Below are 27,212 nucleotides of genomic sequence, written 5' to 3'. Positions count from 1 at the left end.
AAGGCCACTGTTACAATAATTTTGGGGTCCACTAGCAAAACTTAAGCTTTAATAACACTAGAAGAATAATACCTTCTTAAGTATTTTCCTTCAAAGTATCTTGAATTTGAAGCCAACAAGAAAAAATGAGAGGGAATATCTTAAACACACATCACTCATTTAGCTCACAACCAGTCTTATAATAAATACTCACTAATGGCATTTTAAAGGAGTACGACCCCAATTTAGTGGAGTACTACTCAGTCTATGAATACAGTTAAATAATCTCGTCTGTAACTCTGGAGGGAGCTTCCCAAAGTTTGAAAAAAATAATAACCCTGATAATGTCATCATAACGGAATTCACTATTCAGTTGCATCATAGGAATTGTAGGATCCATTATTTTTCCTTTAGTACATGCAAAGTTGTTTAGTCTGCTACTGCTACAAATTTGTTGGTTGTACTGTAAAGGCCAAAGGTCACTACCAGGGTATAGATTCAAACAACATTAACATCAGAAAAAGACAGGAAACCATACACAACCCACTTATATATTTTGGTGACAAATTGCAAAAACACTCTCCTTGTGGTTGTGATAATGAGCAAGTCACTGCAGGTCGCTGCACGTTCTCTTTGGACATGAACATCTAACCAGGCTCTCAGTGCATTACAATCTGTTGCTGAGTAGTGTGTCGATTGGTCAGAAAACAGTGAAAAACCCAATGTACATCATGTACTTTTCATATGCTAAAAGCTCTCTCATCTACCCACACATTCTTACACATATTGCAGTATGCAAATTGCCAAAAGCAGCCATACGCATAGATTAACCCCCCCAAAAAACACAAAAATATATGAACACAAATGACTGTGCTCAGATGTACACTACTCACTGTCCATCATTCACAGACCCACATTCACACACACGCACACACACACACACACACACACACAAATGCAGCAGGTGAAATGGGGCAGGTGTGCTTCTACAGTACCTGTGGGTTGTGTATCATTTAGTCAGAGTTACAGCAGAATGATAGGGGCTAAGAAAGTAAGACCAGAGATCTTTATGCACACACACACACACACACACACACACAGTCAGAGGTGCAAACAGGTTTTGCTCCTGGATATTGATCATGTACATATTTATCTTCAAAGTGTTTGTGGATGTGTGGGTGTTGCATGTCAGAGATCTCAATACTGCATGACAAATTAACCCTTAATTTCCCCTAAATGTACGCTTTAGTCATTCCACAACACAGAGTGCTGCATGGAAACCACCTGCTGCACAGAAACACTCAAACGCAGGGATGTAGTGGAGTGTAAACCCGCCAAAATCCAGTTTACAATTAATTTTAGTCTGACATCAGCGTATTGATCTGAATGCATAGCTTTTACCATCAAAAAATGTACAAATTATTTCAGTTTTAACCAAAACCATTCATGAAATTTTAAGTTTTGATTGTGGTTATTCTTTGATGATCAGTGTCTGGAGGTCACAGGTTACGTTTATATTCTTTTACTCACCACTGATTTCTTTGTTGACCACTCAAACCCACATGTTTTTCCAATATTCATATTCATAGAGAGATATGAAAACAAGAAACATTCATAGTCAAACAACCGCACAACCAGCATACTGGTCTCACACAACCAATAATCAAGCGATAAATAGAATTAATAAAAACAACTGTCATAAAAAACATTAGATAATGAGCTTTAAAATCTCTCTAAACAGTAGTTACTTAGACTGTACTGTAGACTTAATTGAGAAAAGATAATTAAGATAATTTGAAACAGTAGAGCCTTAAAGATAATATCATGTTCCTTCTTGTCAGTAAAGAAGTAATTTGTGATACAGAAAGTAAAGAGTATGAAATATGTCATTAGTGATACAGCGTAACGCACTTATATTTAAGATAAAAATCTTGTATTTAGGTATTGCTTGTACATATAATACTAGTTTTTAATGACACCACTGCGCACAGGATTAAGGCTACATTTCGCTTTTTGCTGTGCGGTCACAGCACAGCAAACCAAAGGGGCACTCAGGCATCTCAAGCGCCTCTCTGGTGTGACTTTAAAGCAAACAAGAAGCATGTCCCATTGGTGCACAGACGTATCCTGGCTAAAAAGGGTACTTTGGCTCTCAGACCAAAAAGGGCAGGAGTGCCCCACACTAGTGCTGGGGAGGGCTACAGTAGTTCCTCATTTTCTGAAGTTGAATCTATATGATGACATATACTGTACAGTATGTACTGTATATAAATGACAGTGGGGTACAGAGAGACAGAGAGAGTGAGATATCCTTTTCATATTTGTATCTCAGATGCTCTACTTCTTTCTGCTAAAGTACAGGGGGTGAAAAGAATAACAGAGACACACGCTTCAGAAAAGTAGTAGTTATTGCAGTGCTGATGGCAATGGATTGCATTAAAGTGACATACATTCTTGTTATACAAAGAAAGAAAGAAAGATTGTGCAAAGAAAGAGACACAGTACACGTAGCAGGGACACTGACTAACAACAGTAGATTAACCCTTTCAGTGCAGCACACAGGGGCCAGACATACATAGTGAGACAGACACAGTGTAACACCACAAGTTTCAATTTTCACTTTCTACACACACAGCCTTTACTCTTTATCTCACAGCAGTGAGGCCAAGGAGGTGTCAGAGTTCACTTGACATTTTCAGCTCAGATGTGATTACTTCCACTTTTTTTTACTTAGGTAAAACAATTAAAGGTGTATTCCATGTAATGCAGCACACACACAGCTATTAGTTAAAAATGCCCCCAAAAAAGCGTCTTTTTCAAGTTTGCATTTTGGAGGTAGATGGACGGTTATCGGCACAATGGGCTGCATGTTTTTACAGAGGGATTTGTTGGATGACAGTCATTCAAGGGGCAAAAGAGGGGGCTCTGTTTGCAGTGTCAATATTTACAGTGACACATGCTGACTGACTGAGGTAAATTGTGTGTGTGTATGTGTGTGTGTGTGTGTGTTTGAGTGAGAGACATAAAGGCAGTAAGACAGAATTATCAGCATGAATGGATGTCAGATGTCATGCTCTGATGAATAGATTTGGGTCTTCAAAAACACAACTTCTATCTCTTTTGGAGTGTGTATACCCAAAGCAGTACCCCCAAAAAGTCCAGAACACTGGAAAAAGTTGAGTTGTTGCAATGGAAACAGGCCTCTGCCTCTCCTGTTTCTAACTCTCCACAAGATAAAGTTTAGTTACCCAGTACCATGTAATGTGATTTTATAGGTGACCAATCACAAGTGGACTCTGCGTCTGCCACAATCTACAAGCCTCTTTTGCATTGCAAATCAGAGATATGCAAATGAGGGAAACACAGGCTGTCTGGATCACTTCTCTGTTCACTACACTATTGGTCCTATGTGCTTTCCCTCTTTTTCAACCCTGTATTTACACTAGTTTCACATTTCATTTGAATACTAAATCCCCATTAATCCTCTTATCATTGATTTTCCTTTGTCTGATTTTTGAGTTTACATTCCCCCCCCCTTTTGGTCGTAATCTTTATCTATCTTTATGCGTCCTCTGTGTTCTGTAAAAGTTTGCTTTTAAACAGGTGAGAAAATGCTCACAACCTCCCTGCAATAACTAAGTAGTTTATGATTCAACAGTTTCATGATTCAACAGTGTGACTCATTCAGCTTCATGTTCTCCGTTGTTTGTTCTGCAAACTACAACTGAGCGCAACTTTACGCTATTTGATTTCAGCCTGTCTTTCTTCTTTCTTTAAGTTTGTTATTTATATATGAGCTCGTAGCCCCCAGCTATGCTTACATTACAGAATTTATCATGTTGACTCACAGGCTGACTATTGTGTTTATACTGTAAACAAAGCAGCAGGGAGAGGCACCCATAATGTGCACCCTCCCATAAGGAGTGATAGCGTTTCTCTTGTCTCTTCTCTTCTCAAAATGATTTTATTGCCCTCTAGTGGTCAAACACTGTTGGTCCCCTGCATCTATCTAAAGTCAGTTAATTTTGAACACACACAAATACACATGGAATACCTAATGTATTGGATGTTAATTGAAAAACATTTATTTTATTGTTCACAGTGCTCAGCGGTTGGTTGTCAGAACAGAAATTTACAGTCAAGAAGTCAGATGGCTCATCCAAACACCAAAATACAGAGATACAGACAAAAGTGTAAGTCTCTTTTGGATCATTTGACAGACCATAGTGCAAACATCTCTATCAACTCATGTGCACTGTTAGTTAGGGTTACTAATATCAGTACAAGTATTAATTTTGGATGTCATAGACTTCATTTGAAGGGTCTCATCCAAAATGTATATAATTACTAAGCAGAAAATCACTTTTTCTCCAGAGATATTAGTCCTTAAGGTAGCTAGCATGTACTGTAGCTATCCACTGCTATCAATAGCTATCTATACTCAAAAAGAACAGGAATCTGGGCAAACTCCATCTGCTGATGAAGTATGTGATATGATTGAAAGCTCCTGCCAGCTACTTAATGGACCTTATGGTGACATGTATTTCTCAACTGCTGGTCAAGAATGAACTTTGAACTTCAGCTTCTCAGACAACAAGGACAAGAAGTTCTTTTAGTATTCAGAGAAAATGGAAATTTGAACATGTACATCTCCATGACAACTGGGATCATGCATATCACGTGATATGATCGGTTCTTGAAGTGAGATTTGTTTTCTCCACAGTGGCATGTTCAGTTTTTCACACAGTGCATCAGTCTAAGTGTGACTTGCTTCAATTTTTCAGGTCAAATAAGAAAAGGATACATTCTACTTACTGCTGAGTACTGGGCACTGGGATGACAGTATTTCAAACCATCAGGTGACTGACTAAACTATATGTGAAGGTGGAAATTATACTATTGGACAACACCGTTAAATATGGGGTGGAATTGCACCACAGGATTAGTTAATTGAACACAGTGGTTACTTTTGAACATGGACGACCCTTTAAGGGGTAAAAAAGGGAAAACGTGCCACTACCACTACTATGAAAAAACTTTCAGTTTACAGACACGGTATTTCTGTTAAAAAATTTCCATTCGGTGTGTCCGATCTTATGATGGAAACTACTGTACTCTATATATAATACCAGTTGGGCCTTAAAGAAATCTCTTTTGACCATCACAGTAAATTTACTGATTGGATGAGATTAACTTCTTTTTAATCAGATGATAATTACATTGAGTCTGGTTGGTATAATAATCACTCTGGCATTAAAACGTTTAATAAACACATAAAGTACATATTTGTACTTGTTAGTGAAACCAGTATGGCTCAGTGACCCCTGTATCAGTGCTGATTCAGAGAGGTACTGAAAAAGAAGGCAGCCTGAGGCCCTGTCTCGCTTGGGTCTACACTACAGGCAGTAATGTGTGACTTACACAGAATAAACGGCATGCACTTAATAGTGTGGCTTACATATAGTGGGAGTTTGAGCAAAGCTAATGGAGTGCTAGACATATGACTAATTTTCTTATTAATTACCAGAGCTATAGACTGATGTGAATATTTCTTGGCCAGTGACTTAACTTTATTGCACTGCACCTCATAGAAAATACTTATGTCATAGATACTTTTTTTAAACACCAAAGAAATTCATTATATATATATTTTTTTTTACAGATTTAATGATTTAATGAACATAACTTGTCAATATTTGAGCTGTGATAGCCTCATAGAATACATTGTATGCAGAACATACTGTGTGTTGGCTGGGTTGTTAGAATCATCATACTCAGGTTACTCCTCTATAGCTCAGGGAAGACGCGAGGGCCTGGGCCTCTGTTAGCACCATGTGCACAGCCTCGGCCGTGTCAGATGTGAATCTTAAATGTGACAACCTTAACTATGCATATAATTAGCAGAGTGGTAAAAAATAAAAATAAAAAAAGCTTTATAACAGTACATCTTATACTTGGACCAACTAGTATTTACAAATACTTTATATACCGTTTATATCAGTTTCACCATTGAGTTTATAGATATAAAAGTACCATTTTAGATGAATTGTATATATTTTTAATAATGAATAATGGTATACAGTATACTTTTCTGACATTTAAATATTTTGATACTCACTGCAGGATATAATGAATTAGATATTAGAATTAGAGGTACTTGCAATTACTAACTGGCCCAAGTCTGTTATGACATAAGATACACTGCACACAGCACCTGCAGCAAGTGTAAAAACGCCATAGAGAGTTAACAGAGCAGCGAGTCGATGTGTCAGCATAGTGCAATGGCACCTTGGCAATGCTGAATGGGTGTAAGACCCACTCTGACCCTGAAACTGGGTGAAAGCTCAAACAGGAAACAAGCTGCTACAGTACTGAATGTGTAAGTGTTTCAGTATGCTGGTATGGCTGAAGAAAAACAGGCAGAAACTGTAAGTGTAAGAAAGCAGAAAATGGTAAAACACCATTACAAAACAAACCAAGTTGCTGTTAAGGCTTTGTTGTATATGAGCTTGTAAAGTAAGATTATCAAATAAATAAATGCACCCATTAAGTTGTTACAAAGGTAATACCAGTGTAAGAGTTATATTTCCCAATATCCATGCCCAGTAAAAAGGTTAATACATTGAGATTTTGGCATGTGAAGTGCTGAGGTCGTACATCGCAGTATGTACAGATTATACTGTTTATAACATTACATGAACACAAATACTTGGCTCTCGTTTGTGCTCTCCACATCGGTGAGTCAGCTCGAGTCCAAAAACATCCAACTGACTTTGTGTCAGTCATTAATTGTATCGGTCAGTTCAGTCAGTCTTACAGGTTACACAATTAAAAAAGAACAAATTGTAGTTTACAGTACCTTGACATACCAACTTAGTGCTTGAGTTAAAAACGCACGTTAGTGAAAAGTAGACAAGTGAGACACTTGTTTGAAAGAGCATCCCATAGAAGTGCAAGCTGTACAAAAAGAGAAAAATTTAAAAGAGCTTAATTCAGTATGTCTTGTCTAAAAGTGTAAAAAGCTTAATATAGTGGATATATTCCTCTTTTTCTTTCATATATTTTATCATATTTTCCAGAACAGTCCAGCTGACTTGTATATAATTTTGGCTTTTTCATTTCTTTTTTGTTCAAGCAGCATTGTGCAAACAATATTTGTCGTCATTGATCCCTCCTCTGCCATCAGCCACAACCTTTTAATTCTATTCCTGCTATTCTCAGATACTTCGAAGCAGATACCACAGGGTTAAAGAGAAAGGCATAACTTTATCAAATTGGCATATATTTACTAAGATTATCCATCCATCTGCCCAACTATGAATCTCTCTCCCTCTTTTTTTCCCCCCTGCAGGGCTACAGTCCTCCGCTCCAGCAGAGGGACCCATTTCTCATAAATCCAAGCCAGACTCCCATCCAGTGCTCCCACTTTTCAGAGCCTGTGAACAACCAACAGTGGGAGAAAATATGCTGGAGGACCAACAGGGAGGTGGATAAACACTCCTCTCCTCCGTTCACAAAGGGAGATGTAACGCCTTAAGAAACAAGAGGGAGATTAAGGCATGTCTTCCCCCTCTCCTCCTCCTTCTTCAGGCTCGGGGTCCTTAGCGTAGGGGTGTGTTGTTGTGTCTGAAGGTGTGTGTGCGTATCGTAGGCGGCTCCAGCGGGCCTTGTTCTTGTGCAGGTGACCCATCATGGTCTGGCTGAGCGGGCTGGGCTCGGTGAAGTGGTGCCACTCCTCAAATAGAGGCTCCACAATGTAGGAGATGAACCCTGAGAAAAACACAACAAAGTCATCGCCTAGTCAGTTGAGGAATATCTTTGGTTAGGGATACATGATGACACTGTGTACAGTTCTTAGTGAATGCATGTGTGCTCTGGTACTCACCAATCTGAATGGCTGGGACAGAGTCAGCCTGCTGGTTACACAGAGGACTAATCTCCAAGTCAAACTTTCTCTCCATGTCACCTGTCAAAAGCCAAAATTCACAAAACAGTATCCACATGAATAAAAGAGAAGCAATAACAAAATATGATGCTGATGCAGACCATCATAAAATCTTTAGGGTAATATCTTAACACTTTGATGAAAGCCAAAAATCAAAAAACATCAATAATAGCCATAATCATTTTCAAGGTATCAATATAATTATTGCAAACAAAGACCATCTCTGAGAAGATTGGCAGCCTGTGGCTACAACAGAAAGAGGGTGCACTGTTATTACAGAACAAGTGCCGTATTCATGTAATATCGGAGTCATCGTAATTAGCAGTCTCCAACCTGTAAATAGCTTTAATTAAGTCTTAATTACGACTAGAAAACTTACATTTTTCCGACTTGGTGCTTGATAATACGAAAAACTAAAGAAACATGGATCATCAACATCTGTTTTTCCAGGAAATTACCTCCAAATGTAATAGATATAGTGCTATGTTGTCGATTACCAGTATTTCTAACGCTCACACAGCCAACTCTGCAATCATACAACCATCTTGAGTTGTCCGATGACGTTTACGTGGGAATCTTCCACATCTCTAACCATCCAGATATGAATGCAGCATAAGCATTTAAAGTTTCCTTCAGTCATCTAAAAATAATTCCTACGTGACGCGGAGACTATGAATCATTTCGCTATGTAACATAGAGCATGTTAATGGTATTTAGCTTAAAAGGGCATTCATTCATAACACAGAAAGTACTTCTTCTCTTTGTATTGTTTATCTTGATTTGAATTGAGAGGACACTTTACTGAATGTGTGAGTGAATGGTTGTCTGTCCTTGTCTGTGTCTGTGTTCGCCCTGCGACGAGTTGGCCACTGTCCAGGGTGTGCCCTGCCTAAGGCCCGAAGTCACTGGGATAGGCTCCAGTCACCCGCGACCCCCTAACGGGGACCAAGCGGTAGAAAATGGATGGATGGATGGATGGAGGACACTTTACTCACCCTGCCTGTAGAATTCCTCACACACCCTCTCACTCCACTGTCTGCTCAGCTCCCAAACTCGACATGGATTACAGACATCTGCACACTTCAGAGCAATCTGAAGGCAAAGAGAGATTCACACATACTGTTCTGTGTAGTTATGCTAGCTTAACTGTTTAAATGCAAGTTATTTGATGAAGTATCCATTATAATTATAATTTTAATGAAAAATGCATGGATATACTGTATTGTCAGGTGGGTGCGCAGTATACCTGCAGTACAAAGTGCCTGTGTGAAGCAAGTTGAAGGTCCAGGTCCTGGTTGTCCAGATGTTCTCTGAAGGTCAACAGGAACTCATTCTGCCTGCTGATGTCTGTAGCCAGGATGAGAGAGCCCAACTGCTGTTCCATGTCCTGCCTGCAGAGTAGAGGGGGGCACCACTGAGCCAAAACAACAAAACAGCAACAGCTACATGTTTAGGAATATACTGTATATTTATAAGTAAGTTATCATAGGCTGTACTCTGTCCACTGTACACTTTCTACTCCTATTTACAGCTATGTGCTAAATGGAGAGCTGACCCTGACCTCCGGCCCTCCTGTGGAGGCTGGTAGATGAATGTCTCACTCCATACATATCTTAATTGAAATTCTTTAATGACCAAAGGAGTAAGGAACACTTAATATAAAATATTTGTTTATATTAAGTGTGTCTGTAAAAAATCTAAATTATTGATATCAGCCTTGAAAATGCAGTGTCTTTCAGGCTCTGGTGTGTGTGTATGTGTGTGTGTACTTACGACACGTCAGCAGGCAGGTGGGACAGTAGTCCTGACTCTCGCAGCATGCCCACAGTGGATCTCCAGTGGTGACTCTCCAGCACAGACGTGTTCTGTACAGGACGGGTAACATCAAAAATGTGTTAGAAACAGACTCAGTTAGAGGCTGGACACTAAACCTGCCGCACATGTTTACCCACACACCGACACATGTCAGCACACCCTCGTGTACCTGGTAGAGGGATGCCAGGTGGTGTCTGGTCTTGATGAGGAAGGGCTGGTTGACCCCAGGATGGTCCACGTCATGGGCGGCTGCTGCCATCAGACCAAGGAACACGTCCAGAGGACTGAACTGCTCTGCCAGCTACAACACACGAATGGTCCACAGAGAAATGGTTATCCCTTACATAGGAGGGACACTTGCACTCATTTCAAATGAAACTTTGTTTGCTAAGCTGTCCTTCAAAGATTTAAGAAAGACGCCATGAAGAGCTGAATTTACAGTGTTTATCCTGACTAGTATCCGGTTTCCTCAATATTGTCACCTTGTCAGTTTCTCGATGATGATTGATACATTAAGACAGTGAATATTTTTATTGTTGTGACTCTTCTCCAACACATTAAATTTAGAATGTAACAATGATTGTTAGATCGTGTAGTCCCTCATTCGTCCAGGAGTGGTCCATCGTAGAAAAGGTTTCAGTCGTAGTCATCTGGACACTGTTTTCAGAATCAAGACGTTTCGGCTCCCATCTGGAAGTCATTCTCAATTGTGACCTAGGTCAGTTTCAGGTGAAACTAGGCAGGGTAAACAGCACTCAGAAAGACTCCTTCCTGAGGGCAGGGCTTAAGCAACACAGAGTAGCTTAAATTTCTGAGTCCTCAGACCATTTTCACAATTGAGAATGACTTCCGTATGGGAGCCGAAACAAGTTTCTTTTGTAATTTAAGTACAGTATAGTGGATGATTTTATAAATACCAAATACAAAATAAATAGATAAAATAATTTCATTAACTTCTGAAATGTAATAATTTAACCTCAAACAGTGAAACAATTGAACAGTTAAAATGGCATACTGATCGGAGAATATTGTGAGTGTGTACTTCTTATCTTGAACACATCGGCATGTGTGCTGTGTTGAATTCAATTTATTTGTGAGTGCTTTGAACAAAATAGGTGCATCCCAAAGTGCTTTAGTGCTTTACAGAGCAATAAATGACACAAAAGCAATTACTTTATGAAGGGAAAGATGCAGAGATAGTTAATCTGGTCTGGTCTGGAGGGCTTCAGGGATTTCTCTAGGCTGTGGATGGATGTGTTGTCGAGTCTAAGTGAGCAGGAATTACCCCTTAGGAAGAGAAGCTAATAGAATATGTCAAAGAGAAGCTCCAAGGGTGGATATTTCATCTCACTGTTGGTGGGGACAATAAACAGCTGCTGCAAGAAGAGCCACTGCAGCAGCATGCAGGTGAATAATTTACAATATAATAGATTTGTGTATATTTCTCACTTTACCCCTGATGGTCTGAATAACTCTCTAGATTTGTCGCTAGTCGCTTTTTAGATATAAAGTTGCTAAGAGGGTCTGAAAAGTCACTAAGTCTAGCGAGAAAGTCACAGAGACTGCAATGTAAACTGTGTGTGTGTGTGTGTGTGTGTGTCTCTGGTACCCACGTGTGTGTGAGGGGGCATGGATAGCTATCTTTGCCACAAAAGATTCAGTGGTTGTATGAGCTCATAATTCATATATTAAATATTTTGGCAGTAAAGCCCTGTAGTTAAAGGAAAAAGACCCGTGGCTATAGGCAGTTAGTGGACCAAACCACTGCGAGGGATATGAGGGGGGGAGGATGTAATCTTTCAAAACTTAAAAATGCATTGGACTCGTAGCAGGATCTGTTAACCGTTTGTGTACCACATACATTGACTAGACACTGACGGACAACAGTGGTTATTTTTTCTTATATATACATTTTTTAATCGAAATTACTGCTAGGGACATTTCAGTGGTTGCTGGATATTGGTACCCAATTCTACGTCCTTGAGTAGTTGAGGTCTAGTGAAGCCTTATAGTGTTTGTGTGTGTGTGAGAGTGTGAGAGAAAGACAGAGAGGGTGTGTGTGTGAATACAGCATTATTCATTACCTTGGGCTCCTTCAGGTAGCAGTACATGGCTTGAGTGACATCGGCAGCGTGAACAGCATTGTGATAGGGATTCTGGGAGTGGTAGTCCTCTTGAACCATGCCTGGCAAGACAGGACACAAGGTTAAACACCATTAAACGTTCACATTTTTTTGATCAATTACTAGATTCAAGTTAGAAATTCTGCCAATAACAGAGCTTGTCTAAAAATGTATGAAGTTGTTGAAGAGTCCAGCAAATCCCTAAAATCAAGAGCCTAAAATACTAGGATGCACTTTTACATCTCTTTTTGCTGGAGAACAAAGCGGGGCAGAGGGTGGATGGGTATAATCACTGACACTTCCTTGCAACTTACCAAGAAACCTGTGCAGTTTAACCATGTCCAGCTGGAAGTGGTGAATGAGACCGTAGACATTGAAGAGATGGCACATCAGAGTCACCAGGCTGTTACCTACAGCACACAAATGAATTCATGAAAAAACATTTTTAGTGCAGTAAGTCAATTATCAGAATTACATTTTACAGTACACAATGTATGTAATAACTATATTTAATATTATATTGTAGTAACTTTACTTATGACGCAGAGAAAAAAAATCTCTAAGTAATACAAAAAGCCATCTTACCATTTGTAAGACGATCAAAGAGGAAAATGTCAAAGTTCCATGTGCCTACTTTTGATAGCATGTGCTGTAACGAAAAACAGAATGCTTTCAGAACTGATTTGTGATTCACATCTGATACATACACAAGACAGAGAGCTGGAGACACAGGGCACCTGTACCTCTGCACATTTGTTGGGAGTTTTCTTACCGCAGCTTGTCCCAGGTAGTCATCGTCCAGCAGGTGTAGTGACCCGGGGGTGTGGGGCACCAACCCCCTGAACAGCCTGGAGGTGTGGCAGTATCTCTGAAAGCTCAGCAGACGCTTCACCTTTCTCCTGGTGCCAGACTCTACCTCCCCCTCCTGGGCACTGGCTGAAATTACAAAGTCAAATGATTTAAATGGTAAATGGACTGTACTTATGTAGCGCCTTTCTAGTCTTTCTGACTACTCAAAGCGCTTCAACTACATATCACATTCACCCCATTCATACACATTCATACACTGATGGCAACTGCTCATCAGTTGGATACTAATCATTCACACACACTCACAATTTGCAATTGGGTTCAGTGTCTTGCCCAAGGACACTTCGACTTGAGGGATGGGGGAAGCTGGGATCAAACCGCCGACCTTGGTGGACGACCCGCTCTACCATAAGCCACAGTCACCCAAATTTACTTTACCAGACCATGCAGAGTACCTGACAAATGTTATCTACATGTGACAAAGCAGTGTAGCAGTCACAGATAAGCATCTTAAAAACAGTTTTAAGATTTCCCGAATTGTATGTGGCTCTGTCCCAGGACTAGGATTTTTGGTCTTGAGCAATTAAGTGCAAGTTCATCCTCCATCAGGCAAGTAGACAATGTGCAATAAATATTATACATGTGGGTAAATTTGGAAAATATATAAACATTATCATATGAGCTTTCTTCTTATATTTTTATCAGGTTATGTCTCTTAATTTATTTACAGAACTACTCAATATAACGACTTTATTCCTTGCAGTTTCCCTTTATCTATGTACACTCAGTTGCCAGTTTATTAGGTAAACCTAGCTAAAACAGGAACACCTCTCTGTATAACGCGGTCTCATTTTTAAGAATGGAAAGAAAACCAAGAAATGTGCATGAGCTTCATTTACATTTACTTCTTCATAAGACTGAAGTACTATTATGCAGGTGTCACATTTATATCAACATTTATTATTGCAGTATGGGTATTCAGCATTTTTTTTTTAATTATTAGGCAGGGTGTGTTACTGTAAAACCATTAAAATTTAAATAAATGTAATAATTAAATTAAATGTATTTAGACTTTATTTTTACTTCCATTTTGACACTTGGTTTAACACATGCATTTACTTGTATAATGCAAAAAACAAGATAAACTGAATGCACAGAACACTCAGGTGGATTTAATACATTTGTTGTAATCATTAGTGTTCATAGTGTTGGAGAGTCTGAATGGAATTCCTGTTTTTGTTGACTAAATAGTTACTTTCTAGAAAAACAAATAGATGAGAGTTGTGTTAATGGTCTGACAATTGCTCACATTAATTGCCAATTAATGTATATTGTTTTGTATTTAAATGTGTCAGGAGACTTACTTTTGAGGATTCGCAGGTCAATCAGCGGGTAGGAGCCTCGTCTCTCAACCAGCAACACACCAGCATGACCAGTGTTCAGTCTGCCATCAGCTGCATACGAACAGAGAAAGAAAGAGGGGAGGAAAAGGAGAGGATGGAAAAAAAGAGGAAGATGGATGAACAAATATAAATATTTGGTGTTATTACTGATGTTCTGTTGTGGCCATTTTTGGCAGACATGCCCCAAGATCCATGAATCAAGTTTTCCAGGAGGAAGGAGAGAGAGGAGGTGAGTGTTTAGACTAGAGCAGAGGAAATAGAAGAAGAAGGCAAGCAAAAGGTTGATGGCTGGACGATAAGTCGAGCAGCCAGCAGGGTGATGAACAACAGAGCAAAGTGTTCCCCAGTGCTGTATATAGATGTTCAACATAATCAGCCTCATAAAAGCAGATTTAGAGTCGTTCTTAAATCAGCCTCTATGGAACAAGAGGATCTTTGACATCGCTGAATCACCAGGACATCATGCATCTGGTCTGAGTTTGCCCAAGGAGAATGGGTTTCATGCCACGGTGCAGCTGTTATAGTACATGTCTGAACATTTTTTATTTATCAGATTGGTGCTGCATTGACTGCATACATTCTGCTCATACAATAATTATTCTAGTTTTTACTGTAGTTTCACATTGATGCTGATCAGGTTGAAGTGGTTCATTTTGAAGCACAGGTATGAGGGCTCATAGTTCATAACCTGTGTCAACCAAGGACCAACCAGAAGGAGTTACTTTTTTGATACAACACAAAGGTGTTCAGTTTGAAGAGTTTGCTTCTAAAACATGATATCCACCATTTAAACAACTTCAATGTTTTCTCGCAAAGAAAAGAAAATGTGTATTACTCATATGTTTGAAGTGCCCATGTATGCTGACAGCACATTTTCTCCTAAACGGATATCAAGCGTTTTTGCCTACTGTATGAATTCTTTCCACAGGAAATGTCTGCAGAGTCCCAGAAGTAACCTTTTGGGTTTTTAATCCTTGCTGTGTGAGCACCTATCAGACAGAGACAGACAGAGAGGGAACACAACAGCACTATGGATCCCTGAATACTATCTCTGTTTAAAATGCGCAATTCACACACCCTGAGGCCAGTGACAACAAGACACAACAGAACTAGATCCTAAGTCACAGCGCACATGCACACACATGCAATTTACACTTGAATAAACTAAATGGGAATACTGAATAATTTACAGATCCGATGTGAGGAACTGGAGCGTATTATGTCCCCGAGGTTGCCAATTCACATCACCTCTGTGACTCCTGCTTACGAAAGCAGCTAAACTACCTGTTAATGGGGTTGGAGTCACTGTGGTAACTCCCTGGGGTTGCCAGATCTTGCCTTGGGAGTGCGGGTTGCCAAAGAGGCAGGCCGAGTTTGCAGGCAGGTATTGTGGTTTTGGTAAATGTGTGTGTGTGCTGCGTAGGCTAGGCAGCTATACATAAAACATATGGTGGAAAAGTGGCATCATTCCCTATTTATGCTATAACTATAGCATATAACTTATAATCCAACAAACAAATATAAACCGCTTGGAGGAAGTGACTCAGCCTGTGAGGCAGAAGAGTCCTGCTGGCCTAATTTGAGCAAGACAAGGAGAAAAAGGGGGGGAAGCCTCTTTGCATTTTTATCATCCTGCGTGCTGGTGGGCGAGGAGAGGAGGAAATACATCATCTGAAAAAAGCACCACAGCAACACTCAGATCACCCCCCCTCCAACACAGACACACACACACACCAGCCTCTGGCTCTCTTTCTTCACTTGAGCTATCTCTCTATACTTCCATTTTATGTGTCACTCCATCCTTCATTCCTCCCTTACTTCTGGCTCCTGTCTCTCCACATCCTTCTCTCTCTCCCTTACTACCCCCTCAACCATCCCATCATCCTTCATTCCTTCCTGTTCAACACCCCCTCTCCCCGTCTTGATCCATCATTTCGTCTCGCCCCCCACCCCCCTCCTCTTTCCCTTTCTCTTCCTTTAACGCTCTCTGTGGTAAATAGGTCATTGTCTCTCCACGGAGAGAACTGGGTCATTTAGGATGAAAACATGAATCAGTTGTTTAAAGACACGGCAACGCACATGCACCTTGTCAAGCACCCGTGCAAGAACACTCATTGCACATATGCACACACTTGCGCATGAGGTCCCTGATTTCAAATGTGAAAACAAGATCACACACTTGACACACATTACCCACACACACGAGGTACTGATACGAATATGTTCACTTGGGTTCACTTGAATCTGTGGGTGTTTACGGCACAAATTGTGCTTTGGGGTTGTTTTCCTTCTCAAAAAGAAAGACAAGGCAGCGCCAAGGCGCGAATACAAACACTTTAAAACACACAGAGGCAGAAGATGTTTCCTGATGCTTGCAGCTGCTGCTTCATTATCTGGATACATAGATACATACAGTGCATCCACACAGCTGGCTGGAATCTCCAGATACAGTTAACTCACTGGCAGTGCTAACACTTTTCTTTTTCTGTGTGATTTGACAGTGACAGCAGCCAGCTGCGAAAAAAAGATATGTGACATCAGAACATTGTGATGCTTTGTTCACAAACCATCTGAAAATCCATGTTTTACATGTGTGAGGGTACACTCCAAAGATATGTTTTACTGATTTATTTTTGCTTACACCACCTTTCTATCTAAACGCAAACAGGCAGAAAGATTTTAAAGAACTCCAGAACTTAAAGGAAATGTGGTTTCATATCTTCTTTTATATACATTACATGAGAAGTGAATTTTTGGCATTTTTGCTTAGAAAAATTAAAGGACGATTAATAGATTATCAAAATAGTTGGCAATTAATCTTCTGCTGATAGACTAATCGATTAATTGACTAATCATTTCAACTCTGTTTATATTCTAATGGTTTATTTTTCATTATCCCAACTATCTAAATACAAAAGAAAGAACCTGAAAGGATATATTTTGGGTGAACTGTCTTTATCTGCAGCATTGCAAAAATTTTACGTATTTCTACAGAAAGCTCCTCTACGTCAATGTTTTGCTATTACAAATGTCTTAATGTCTGAAAATAAGAATTTTTAATACATTTTAATAAATGTTTTGAAGATGAACAGTTTTTGAGTTGTACTTTTTCTACCTAAATTCACCTATAAATGCTGGTCTTTTTCAGCCCTTTTCAGTCCTTGCTATGGTAAATGTCAGAATGACTCACTATCACCGCTGACAAGTTATCTCACAGTGTCTCGACACATGTTGTATGTGGTGAAATCAAATATTGCCGGATAGCCTTTCAACCTCTGTAAGGAGTCATCAGATGAATATGGTCATCAGGATGCAAAGGGAAAGTCACAGGCAGTGTGCAACAGCGTACATTTTCCCATTTTCCACCTTATGAGTGAGTGCTTGCGCACAGGTAAATCCCCACAGTGTGAATCATCACCTCGTCATAACTCTTCAAAAGCACATTTAAGATGTATATGTACAACGTTAAATTTTTGTTATCAGCTGATCACTGATTAAAGTATTACTCTGTAAAGACAATTATTGTCAAACTTAGTATTCATTACTCTTTTTTATGTGCTAATATCAAATTCAGGTCTTCCACTTATTTCACTAAATGGTGACGAGATTACCATTATCACAAAACATTTGAGAGCTTCAGTCCTTGTGTCAATCTGACATTACCGACACAATGATATCAGTGTATAAGGCAGAAAGCCTGATCATCATTTTAATGTCAAATCATCCCTTATCTATTGAAGTAATTAATTCACATCAAAATGTTAACAATGTTACTTTGTGTCACCAGCGTTACACTGAAGACAGATGGACAGAGGCTCAATTTTCATGTCAGTGTCATCAGTACAGCTGCAGCTCAGCAGATGGTAACACAGCTTTATTTAATGGACACTCTTGGGCTTTACAGGCCAAATCCCTCATTTCACTGTCTACTCTGCCTGGGTGTCTGAACCGCTCTGAACCTCGTCTCAACCCACATCAGTTACGAACATACACACATCAAGATACGGCCAGAGGCGTGCTTGTCAAAGACAATCCATCACGCACACACACGCACACACACAAACACGCACCTACACATGTTACCCAGGCATGGTCAAACATTCAAATGCAAAAATTGATGCACAAAAACAAGGCCAGAAACCCTTATTCATGATCTGTGACCTGCCAAAAAACATGAAGATTATTTTAAAGAAGGAGATATATGAACAATAAATTATACACAAATGATTACACATCGTAAAGTAATGTTGGTCTGCTTTCTATAATGAATGTGTTTTCACGTAGCATACACAGTTGCCGGGTCAAACGAAAAAGGAAAACATATATTAGACGTTAAACATTTATCAGAAATCTAACTCCCAAAGCTTTACTGTACTTGTAACACGTATTATGTGCAAGTTACCTTCCAGATGAGCGCTCCTATCCTCTATGCCATTCTTCACCTCTTCTACCTCTTCCTTCTCTGCTTGCACCCAAGTGCTCGCCTGACTTCTCTCAGGCCCCAGGGTGCCTCCCCTGCGAGCCCTCCAGGCCGCCCTGAGCTGCCGTATGAGAGCTGGAAGCTCCAGGGCCAGCAACAGTCCACCGCAGGTAACCGGAGGCATCCTGAGAGGCCCCCAGACTGGCGAGCGGGGAGCCTCATCTTGACAGACCCCGACTTCGACCCCAACACCAAGACCAGAGTCCCGCATGCTGAGTTCTGGGCCCCAAAGCCCATCCAGCACTGGCATCCTCACTCCAAAACAAAACAGATGGATGACGGACAGGTGCAAAGAAAGAAAAGATCCAAATAAAGAAGGGGGTTGAAACTGAGGAAGGGGAGAAAAAGAGAGTGGGAGAGGAAGAGCGTCAGCGGACGGAGAAGCTCACTGTCAGGTAGCCATAGGTGAGGAGGACAGACAGAGATAGTAGCAAGTCGGGATGTAGGACAGAGGGATAAAGACAATAGGGAGAGACAGAATCAGTAGCAGGAAGGACAGAGAGATTGAAAGCAAATGGGTGGCAGAGTGATAAAAAAGACGCAGGGAAAGGAAGCAGGGAAAAGCCAGAAGACAGAAGTGAGAATCCGTCTCTATCCCTCTCTCCCAGAGTCGGTCACGGATGGTCTGCTGCCTCCTTCTGCCGCATTCTCTCTCCCCTCTACAGTCTCACTCGCGTCAGTGATGTTGTGGAGTCTAAAAGCCCCTCCCCTCCCCACTCGGAGCTCGCTTACACACTCTCTCACTCTCTGACTATATGCTGCTACACCGATGGCAGACCAATAGGATTTGTGCAAACACCTGTGGGGCTTTCAGTTCACGGACACAGCCTCTGTCTTATGGTCAGGTCAGTGGGAACACAACACATACACACCGAGTCACACCTTCCCCACATGAACTTCTAAAAAATTTAATATAAAAATTACGATCTAACATTAAGTCTGCAAAAATTTCAATTATTCGACTATTATCCTCACATTTGAGAGGCTGAAACTATTTGCCATGTTTTATTAATTACATAAATGTTTAATCGATCAATTAATCTATTAAGTGTCTAATTGTTTTAGTGCTAATTGCGCTAATAGTAAATACTAATAGTTTATTTAACCTTTTTCCAGGCACACTGAATAAATAACAGTGTCACAGGAGGAGCCTCCAACAGAACAGAATAATAAACTTATTCTGCTTGAAGGTAAAACAAGAAACATGCTGTGAGTCAGCCATCATTAAGGCTTCACTGGCATAGACACACAGCGAGTTTGTTTGGATTTATTTGTTCTGAATTCTCCTGTCCAGGTGACTAACCAGCCTTGGGCTTAAACACAACTAGGATTTCTGATAGAAGCAGAAGGACAAGATTTGACTGAAACGTTAAATTCTTGGAAGATGTTCAAAGAAATGTCAATACAGAAAAATGGTTAAATTCATAATGACCACTGTATGAACACTAACTGTACCCAGAACTAATCTAATCTAACACTATTTGTGCTCAGCTGAGTCTCATAAAATGAAATGATTTAATGGCCTTAAGTGAATCGATTTTAACTCAGATGAACTGAATATTTGGTTGGGACTGAAACCACACTCTTCCTGTTGTCCTTAGATGTCACTGAAAACCAGATATTAATTACAATAATGAATACAATTAAAGGACCACCGTGTAGAATTTAGTGGCATCTAGCGGTACATGTCATAATGAAGGACGCAGTGCTAACCATTACATTTTTCCAGGGAAAGGTTCCCTTTGAGAAACAGTCACATGCAGACGAAAGTACTGAGACACACACACAGGCACAGACAGACACACAGCCTTGAATGTGACATATTAGACGCAAGAAGCCGATTGCAAGGAATCATAAGACAAAGAGCGTTAAGATTAACAGATACAGGCTGTGAGAAGCAGGCAGTGAGACATAATGCCCCGCCAGGTGATTCAGTGGAAATGCACCATGGTTATGAACTCAATGTAAAGTTGTTTTGTTGTAGCTGTGATCAGCAGTTCATATTATAGTGTAAAATATTGTATTTTCTTGTTAGGTGTAGTGATATAATGAGAAATACAGCTCTCTGTTTGTTTCCATCTTTTTCTCTTCTGCTACGTCACATCAGCTGTGCCTCTTCCCATCGTAAAAGAGAGAGATCACGTCTTGCCACGACAAACTCATACTTTAAAGCTGCAAGAGAACAGTAGCAGTAAACAAACATAGCTAAGATTTGTGACTGTGTGAATGTGTGAAAAGAAGGCATGTGACAGAAAGTGAGAAAAAACAGTGATAATAGCACAGAATGAGAGCGAGAAAGATATCAGAGAGTCGACAAGGTCAGTGGGAGTCATGATGAGTAAACTTGGGAGTCAGCCAGTGGACTGCTGGCTCCGAACGATCCCTCCTTCCCTCTCTCAGACACACACACACACACACACACACACACACACACACACACACACACACACACACACACACACACAAGATGCACAGTATATACAGTACGACTGAGATTCCACTCAGTATTCTGTATTGTGTGTGTGAGTGACAAACTCTTATTTTTGATTCTCTTTAATGATGCCACTGGTCACGTTTTCTGGCAGGTGGTGGCAGTGGGTCAGCCAGTGAATGACATTTTTTATCATATGTCTAAGGCTGCTTCAAACTTGCATGCGACTAAGCACTTTTTCAGGGAACTTTTAAACAACTTTGACATTAATATGGAAAAAATAACTTTAGCTACATTTCAAGGTCTGAATCTTCAAGGTCTGAATCTTCAAGGTCTGAGACTGTAGTTATGATAAACAGCTACATTTCTTATCCAGTCCAGACAATTCTTCACACATGACTGAGTAAAACACACGCATACAGGCTTCTCAACAAGGCAGGTTCATGACCTTTTCAGAGTTATTAAACTTACTGTATTGAGCACCACTGTTATTCAACAAAGGCCATTCAACTGGACATTGTAGAGCATATACAGAGATAGCAGAAATATGCCTGGGTGTTTTAAGATTATACTAAGCCAAACATTAGTGACAGCCTTAAGCACTGTTGCCAAATATTTGGACACATTTTGCACCATCAATTTGCAGCCGACTATATATATTAACCTTTTGCATTGAGGTATTCAGGTCAGTTAGCGTCCTTACCCAGCATGCGAACTTGTATGGCATTCTGCTCCGACCTTTTCAATGCGACTGCTCCACACCTCTGTGGCAGAGAGAAAGAGGGAGAGAGAAGGAGAGGATGAGATTAATATTACAACACCCCAAAATACACACTGCTATCAAAGAGCATCAATGAACCTCGCTAATAAATAGAAACTGTGCGAAAAGTCACGGTGACCCTCTTTGCAAGGCTTCACACACACACACACACGCGCGCACACACACAGACCTCTCTTGAAAGAGGTCTTCCCACAAGCTCTCAAAATCTACTGCAGAGTTTAACTTGATATTTAGTTTTCTATTCTTTTGCATGCAAGCAACATTAAAACCTATATAAATTAGTTTTTCCACTAAGATACTAATTCAGGTTAAGTGATTGTGGGTATAAAATTAAAATAACTGAATCTTGAGCCCTTAACTTACACATATTTATCATACTAGTCAGTGTAATTCATATTATTCAGTGTTTCATATCCTTTGAAAGTGTGTCCACTGAACAGTTACTATGGTGATGTTTCACAATTTATGTTAGGATCGTTGTTAGGATCATCTGTTTGGTTATAAATCACAAACTGAATCATGCTTTTGGAAGTGGATAAAAGGCATATGTTTAAAGACTATTCTTCATCTTAGTGAGTAAGAAAGGATAGGTGCATTTAGCGACAGTGGCATCTGCCGTTCCAGTAGCGACATGTCTGTGTCTTGGCCAACAACACTGAAAAAGTGGGTCAGGCAGCATACTGGCAACGATATGCACATTAATCACATGCTTCCACATGATTTGTCCCCATAGTCAGGGGTCTTAAGTCATCTTTTTTAAGTAATTTTCTATCAAAGGTGTGTTTGTATCAAGTTCAAGTTAAGTGTTTTTGTTTTTTAGAAAATACTGACAGACATACTATAATAGATCAAATTCGCAGAATTGTACACCACATTAAGTCAATATAATTTTTTCATCATAACCCGATCTTACTTAAAGGTTGTGATAGTGAAACGCTCACCATCATTACTGAAAGTTGCCGAAAAGTGGTTAAGGACAACAATAATCATGAATCAAAATTAGGGCTGCGACTAACATTTATTTTCTTTACCATTTTGTCTTTAAAATGTTCAGAAAATAGTGAAATATGCTCATAACAGTTTCCCAGAGCCCAAGGTGGCATCTTAAATGCCTTTTTTGTGTTAAAAACCCAAAAATATTCAGTTAACTATCAGATGATAAAGAACAGCAGCAAATCCTTACATTTGAGCAGCTGGAACCGACAAATGTTTGGAATTTCAGCTTGATTATCAAAATTGTTACTGATTAATTTTCTGTCAATTGGCAAATTGATTAATCCGCTGATCATTTCACCTCTGATTCCTATTAAGTGTCCATTTGTGAGTCCTGACTGATCAAGCATTCTGTAGTCTCACTCCAAGCCCCTGCAAACTAATGTGTGTTGACAGACAAATATTTTCCATCAACAGCCCCGCCCTGTTATTAGATTAACACCAACAATACATGTACCTTGCCCATCTCTTTCTGATGAGGTAAAATTGATAAAGTACAATGGCAGTGTGGTAATCAGCCCCTGATCTGAGGTCAGTTCCTAAATCTAACTGCAACCAAAGTCCTGCGCTGCAGTTCAGGCAGACTCAACTCAGTACATTTCCCAATTGAGGTCATCTATTTATAACAGCTAGTAATGGCTATAATAGTTATAATGGCTCAACATCTGTGTGCATAGTGGACAAGAGTGAAAGTTGACTGAGTACACTGAGCAGTGTCGGTTCAGAGAAATATGAAGGCAAAGACAAAGACATGTACACATTTGATAGAGACAAGGTACCCCAGCTGACCTGATGGATATGTAACAAATCATCTGTTACCTCTTATTACATAGCGTTCAGTGTTACCCCTCTGAAGGAAGATAGTCATAAAAGTGTACCTTGAGTGGGAGGATTTGCATCTAAATTAGCACAAGTTGTTTACTGCCGGGCAGGAAACGGGTGGATGGAGACAAACTAAAGGCAATGACGCTTCACTCATTCAGCCCACATGGTTATTGCATGGTTACAGGCCGCTCTCTGTCAAATGTTTTTCCATGATCTCACATCATTATTCACCTCAACTAGACAGCTCTCTGTCTCTCTCTCTCTTTACATTGGCCAGGTCTGTTCACTGTCTCCTGCATGTTCACCAGAGCTGGCGAAAAAATGTATTTGGAATATAGTGTACAATGCTGATGCACACTGTTACTGTGATGCTCTGTGCAATAAATATTTATCTATTTGCACACAAAAATACAAGAAATGTATATAAGGGGATTCAAATATGGCTGAGAGATTGCATAAAACTCGAATTTCAATTTTCCGGAAAGAAATAATAACACATTAATTACATAAAATTTTAATAAAAAGGGACAAAGCAGCAATTAGGGAACAAAACCACAAAGGAAGTGTGTGTGTGTGTGTGTGTGTGGGGATTCTCCAACAATCAAGTACCCTAACAAATGATTATTTAAAATATTAGACAAAAGTAAACCCTGCATATGGTATACAATATGCAAGTTATGCCATCTGAGCCATCTCCATGACAACTGAGCAAACTCGAAACCTAGAAAGCTAGTCAGTGGAGCTTGAGATAAATTGTTCAAACTTGTTTTACATAGCAGTCACTCTACATGTACTTTAACTGTAAAATAATATTAACAATAATAAACTCCCTTGTTTTCATAATCAAGTTCTTGCATCACTTTACCTGTAGGCTTACTTCCTGTAGGCTATGGATTGTGTGTATGAAGATATCTTATTAAGCATTCATAACTGTTTCATAGCTCCACTGCACCCTGCCCCTACATGTGGTCTGCAGTGTCAAGGCTGCAGGTTGACTGCTGTAAAGCTGTCACTACACTAACGTGACACATTGCATTAAAACACAAGGCCTACTGTAGTCCATCACTAAGGTTTATAGAAGAAGCTAGAAGTCTGCACCAAAAAAACTATTCCTACCATAACAAATCAAGGTGACTATAAATTCACTAACGTTACATTTTAGCCCCCATGACAATATATTACAACATTCATATAGGAATATCATAATAACGCCATGGCACACACAAAGTAGACTTCAATGCGGTCATTATAAAGTCTCTTTTGAGCACTAAAGACACTTTATAGGTCCTTACAGTAACATTATATGAATGTAACTGGTTTTTCGTTAGGTTTTACCAGGCCTATTCCAAAACAACTCTCTGTGTATAAGCCTGTGTCTGTGTCTTTGTGGAGGCACGCAGCCTGTATAGCTGTAAAAGTCTACATACCTCGACCATTAAACAGGACATTTAACCATCGTGGCCGCTCGTGGACAGCAAGTGAATGCGCAGGAAGCAGGCGCGTGCGGAGTGTTTTCATGTCACGGGAAGCGCACGAGTGAACCGCATACAGCAGGACGAAAGGTGACTGTGCCCTGGCTGACACCTGTTTAAAAAAACTAACTATTTCATTCTCCTCCCACGGTTATGTCTGACATTATTTGCACTGTAAAGACAGTGTCGGCGTTTTTAAAAAGCAAGGTAAAGTTGCCGTTTCCCCCAGCCGCGCCTGTCCGCGTGCCGTGTGTATGACTTGGTATTGCGCCGCAGAGAGAGGAGAGGGGAGGGGCTGGTTGTAGCACAGGGGCGGGACTTGTGGGGATACAGTCACTGATTTGAGTAGCCTCCAATTGGTGGTGAACAAATAAATTGTGCTTTAATTTGGAATATTTTACTACAAGACTGGAAGAAGAGTGTGATGGAGATAGTTTGCAAAGGATATTTCCCAAATGAAAGGTTGTTACTGACCTGGATCAACCACTAGGGGGGCAAAAGAGCTGCAGGCCCTTGCTGACCCCTCTATTTCTCAGATTCTCTGTTCATTGTATATGTATTAGTTAGTGATATGTAATTCATTTGTGGTAACAAATGTATTTCGGAAAATGCAGCATGCAAGTGAAATATATACTGAAATAATAAAGGCCTTAGGGCCCCTCTACAAGAATAATACATGTGTCACCCTGTCATCTTAAGGCCCCTATCATTTCAGTTTATATTGTGCTTTAGTGGTGCATACAATATTAACAAGAAAGTTGCCTGGTTGGTAATCCAGGCTTTCATGGAACTGCTTATTGCTAGAGTATGGATTGCAATTATCCAAATTTAACGTTGTAGTTATATTATGATGAGGGAGAGCAATAGGTTAGCTGGAAGCCAAAGTAGCCATAAAAAGAAGAAAAAACAAGACACCAGGAATACATTCAGAGTGTTTTCTCAAAGCTCTGTGCGTCTGAATGATGAACATGACTGGTATGTCCACAGAGTTTGGTAATTTCCATTTTATTATTCTGACAATAACAAAATCATTGTGCAAAACATATCTTTCTTGTCTAGATTCTGGGTCCAAAATTTGTAATTCTGATTTCGGCCTCCCAAGGACTTGCAACAAATTTCTTAAATCTCAATTCTATTACAATAAAAGAAGTACAATGTTTCGTGCCCAAATCTGTGCTGTTTTTTTTTAAAGGAAGTGTTCACTGTTGCAAGTCCTTGGAAGGCAGACGTCATTAGTTTTGTTCCCTGGAAATGCAGACATTCTAGCAGGATTCAAAGTAGACCAAATGGCATAGTGAATATGTCAAGGTTTAGTGAAATAACACTCCTCATCATCATGTAACATAAGAGAAAAACAGGCTTATTGCAAAACATGTTAGTCAAATGTGCGTAACACCATATCCCAAGACTCTGATTAAGAATCACAATCACAGAGCCAGAGGCTGATGGTGAGGTTCAAAACTGTTGACATCCTTGTTTGGGACAGAAAAAAGTTATTTTTTCTTCTTTTTCTTCGTATTTTTTCTAACTGCACTAACCAGACTAGAGTCTGTTAAATCTTTCAGAACTTTGGAAACAGAAAACAAATATCCTATATATGATATGAAATGTATGTTTGATGAAACCAAATACAGCATGGCCATGGGCTACATTGCATTTACTGTACCAGCTGTTGGCCATTCTCATTTAGATCATTTGCAGGTAAGGAGAAAAAAAAGTCAGAACAGCAAATCCATGTGTGTCTGTTTGTCTTCCTGTCTGTATTTTTATGTGAAGATGTACCTCATAAATGTTGCATAACATTTCCGCTAATGCAACATACACACAACAGAATGGATTCCATTACAATATGCTCTGTCTTGTCAGTCCCTGGGAAAATATAAATCTGAATGCATTTATCCCTATAAACGTGCAGTATGTGTGTGTTTTTATGAGTGCTTTTAACCTGAGTGTACAGTGTAATCCCTGATTAGTGCTGTCACATTAGTGTGTGTAATGCTACTCACAACAAAATAAACCTACTGTCATGATCCCACTTGTGTGTGTGTATGTGTGTGTGTATGAAGGTATTTGACAGTCACGGTTAAAATACTGTCAGTCCAATCCAACTGAACACTAGGTGTTTGACTGAAAAAATATCTGTATAGTTTACATG

The 27,212-nt window shown here is 39.8% G+C and overlaps 1 protein-coding gene across 2 annotated transcripts; it reads right to left on the bottom strand.

Moving 5' to 3' along the window:
• Positions 1 to 4,039: 4,039 nt before the first annotated feature.
• On the bottom strand, positions 4,040 to 25,324 carry LOC122863390 (cAMP-specific 3',5'-cyclic phosphodiesterase 7B-like). Of its 2 annotated transcripts, XM_044169863.1 has the most exons (14): positions 25,013 to 25,324; positions 21,690 to 21,750; positions 18,478 to 18,810; positions 14,037 to 14,126; positions 12,635 to 12,798; positions 12,448 to 12,511; positions 12,177 to 12,272; positions 11,824 to 11,924; positions 9,909 to 10,040; positions 9,698 to 9,789; positions 9,171 to 9,315; positions 8,920 to 9,016; positions 7,865 to 7,945; positions 4,040 to 7,749 (listed from the first exon to the last, which is right to left on the bottom strand). In XM_044169863.1, exons 1-14 carry the CDS (start codon positions 25,031 to 25,033, stop codon positions 7,532 to 7,534), a joined length of 1,695 nt encoding a protein of 564 aa, XP_044025798.1. In that variant the 5' UTR covers positions 25,034 to 25,324; the 3' UTR covers positions 4,040 to 7,531. The 2 variants fall into 2 exon arrangements, with proteins under 2 accessions (XP_044025798.1, XP_044025799.1); XM_044169864.1 differs by lacking the exon at positions 18,478 to 18,810.
• Positions 25,325 to 27,212: the final 1,888 nt, after the last annotated feature.

The sequence above is a fragment of the Siniperca chuatsi genome, linkage group LG16, assembly GCF_020085105.1.
Source record: "Siniperca chuatsi isolate FFG_IHB_CAS linkage group LG16, ASM2008510v1, whole genome shotgun sequence".
NCBI classification, from domain to species: Eukaryota; Metazoa; Chordata; class Actinopteri; order Centrarchiformes; family Sinipercidae; genus Siniperca; species Siniperca chuatsi.
The sequence above is the reverse complement of the archived record's forward strand: the minus strand, read 5'-3'. Positions and strand labels throughout refer to the sequence as shown.

Bases quoted from the DNA above. Each gene is read 5' to 3' on its own strand.
- LOC122863390 (XM_044169863.1), bottom strand. From the start codon at position 25,033: ATGTCCTGTTTAATGGTCGAG. The intron at 12,512-12,634 runs GTAAGAAAACTC...TTTTCGTTACAG, and splicing joins ACTACCTGGGACAAGCTGCG to CACATGCTATCAAAAGTAGG. The intron at 7,946-8,919 runs GTGAGTAAAGTG...GGCTTTTGACAG, and splicing joins TGAGGAATTCTACAGGCAGG to GTGACATGGAGAGAAAGTTT.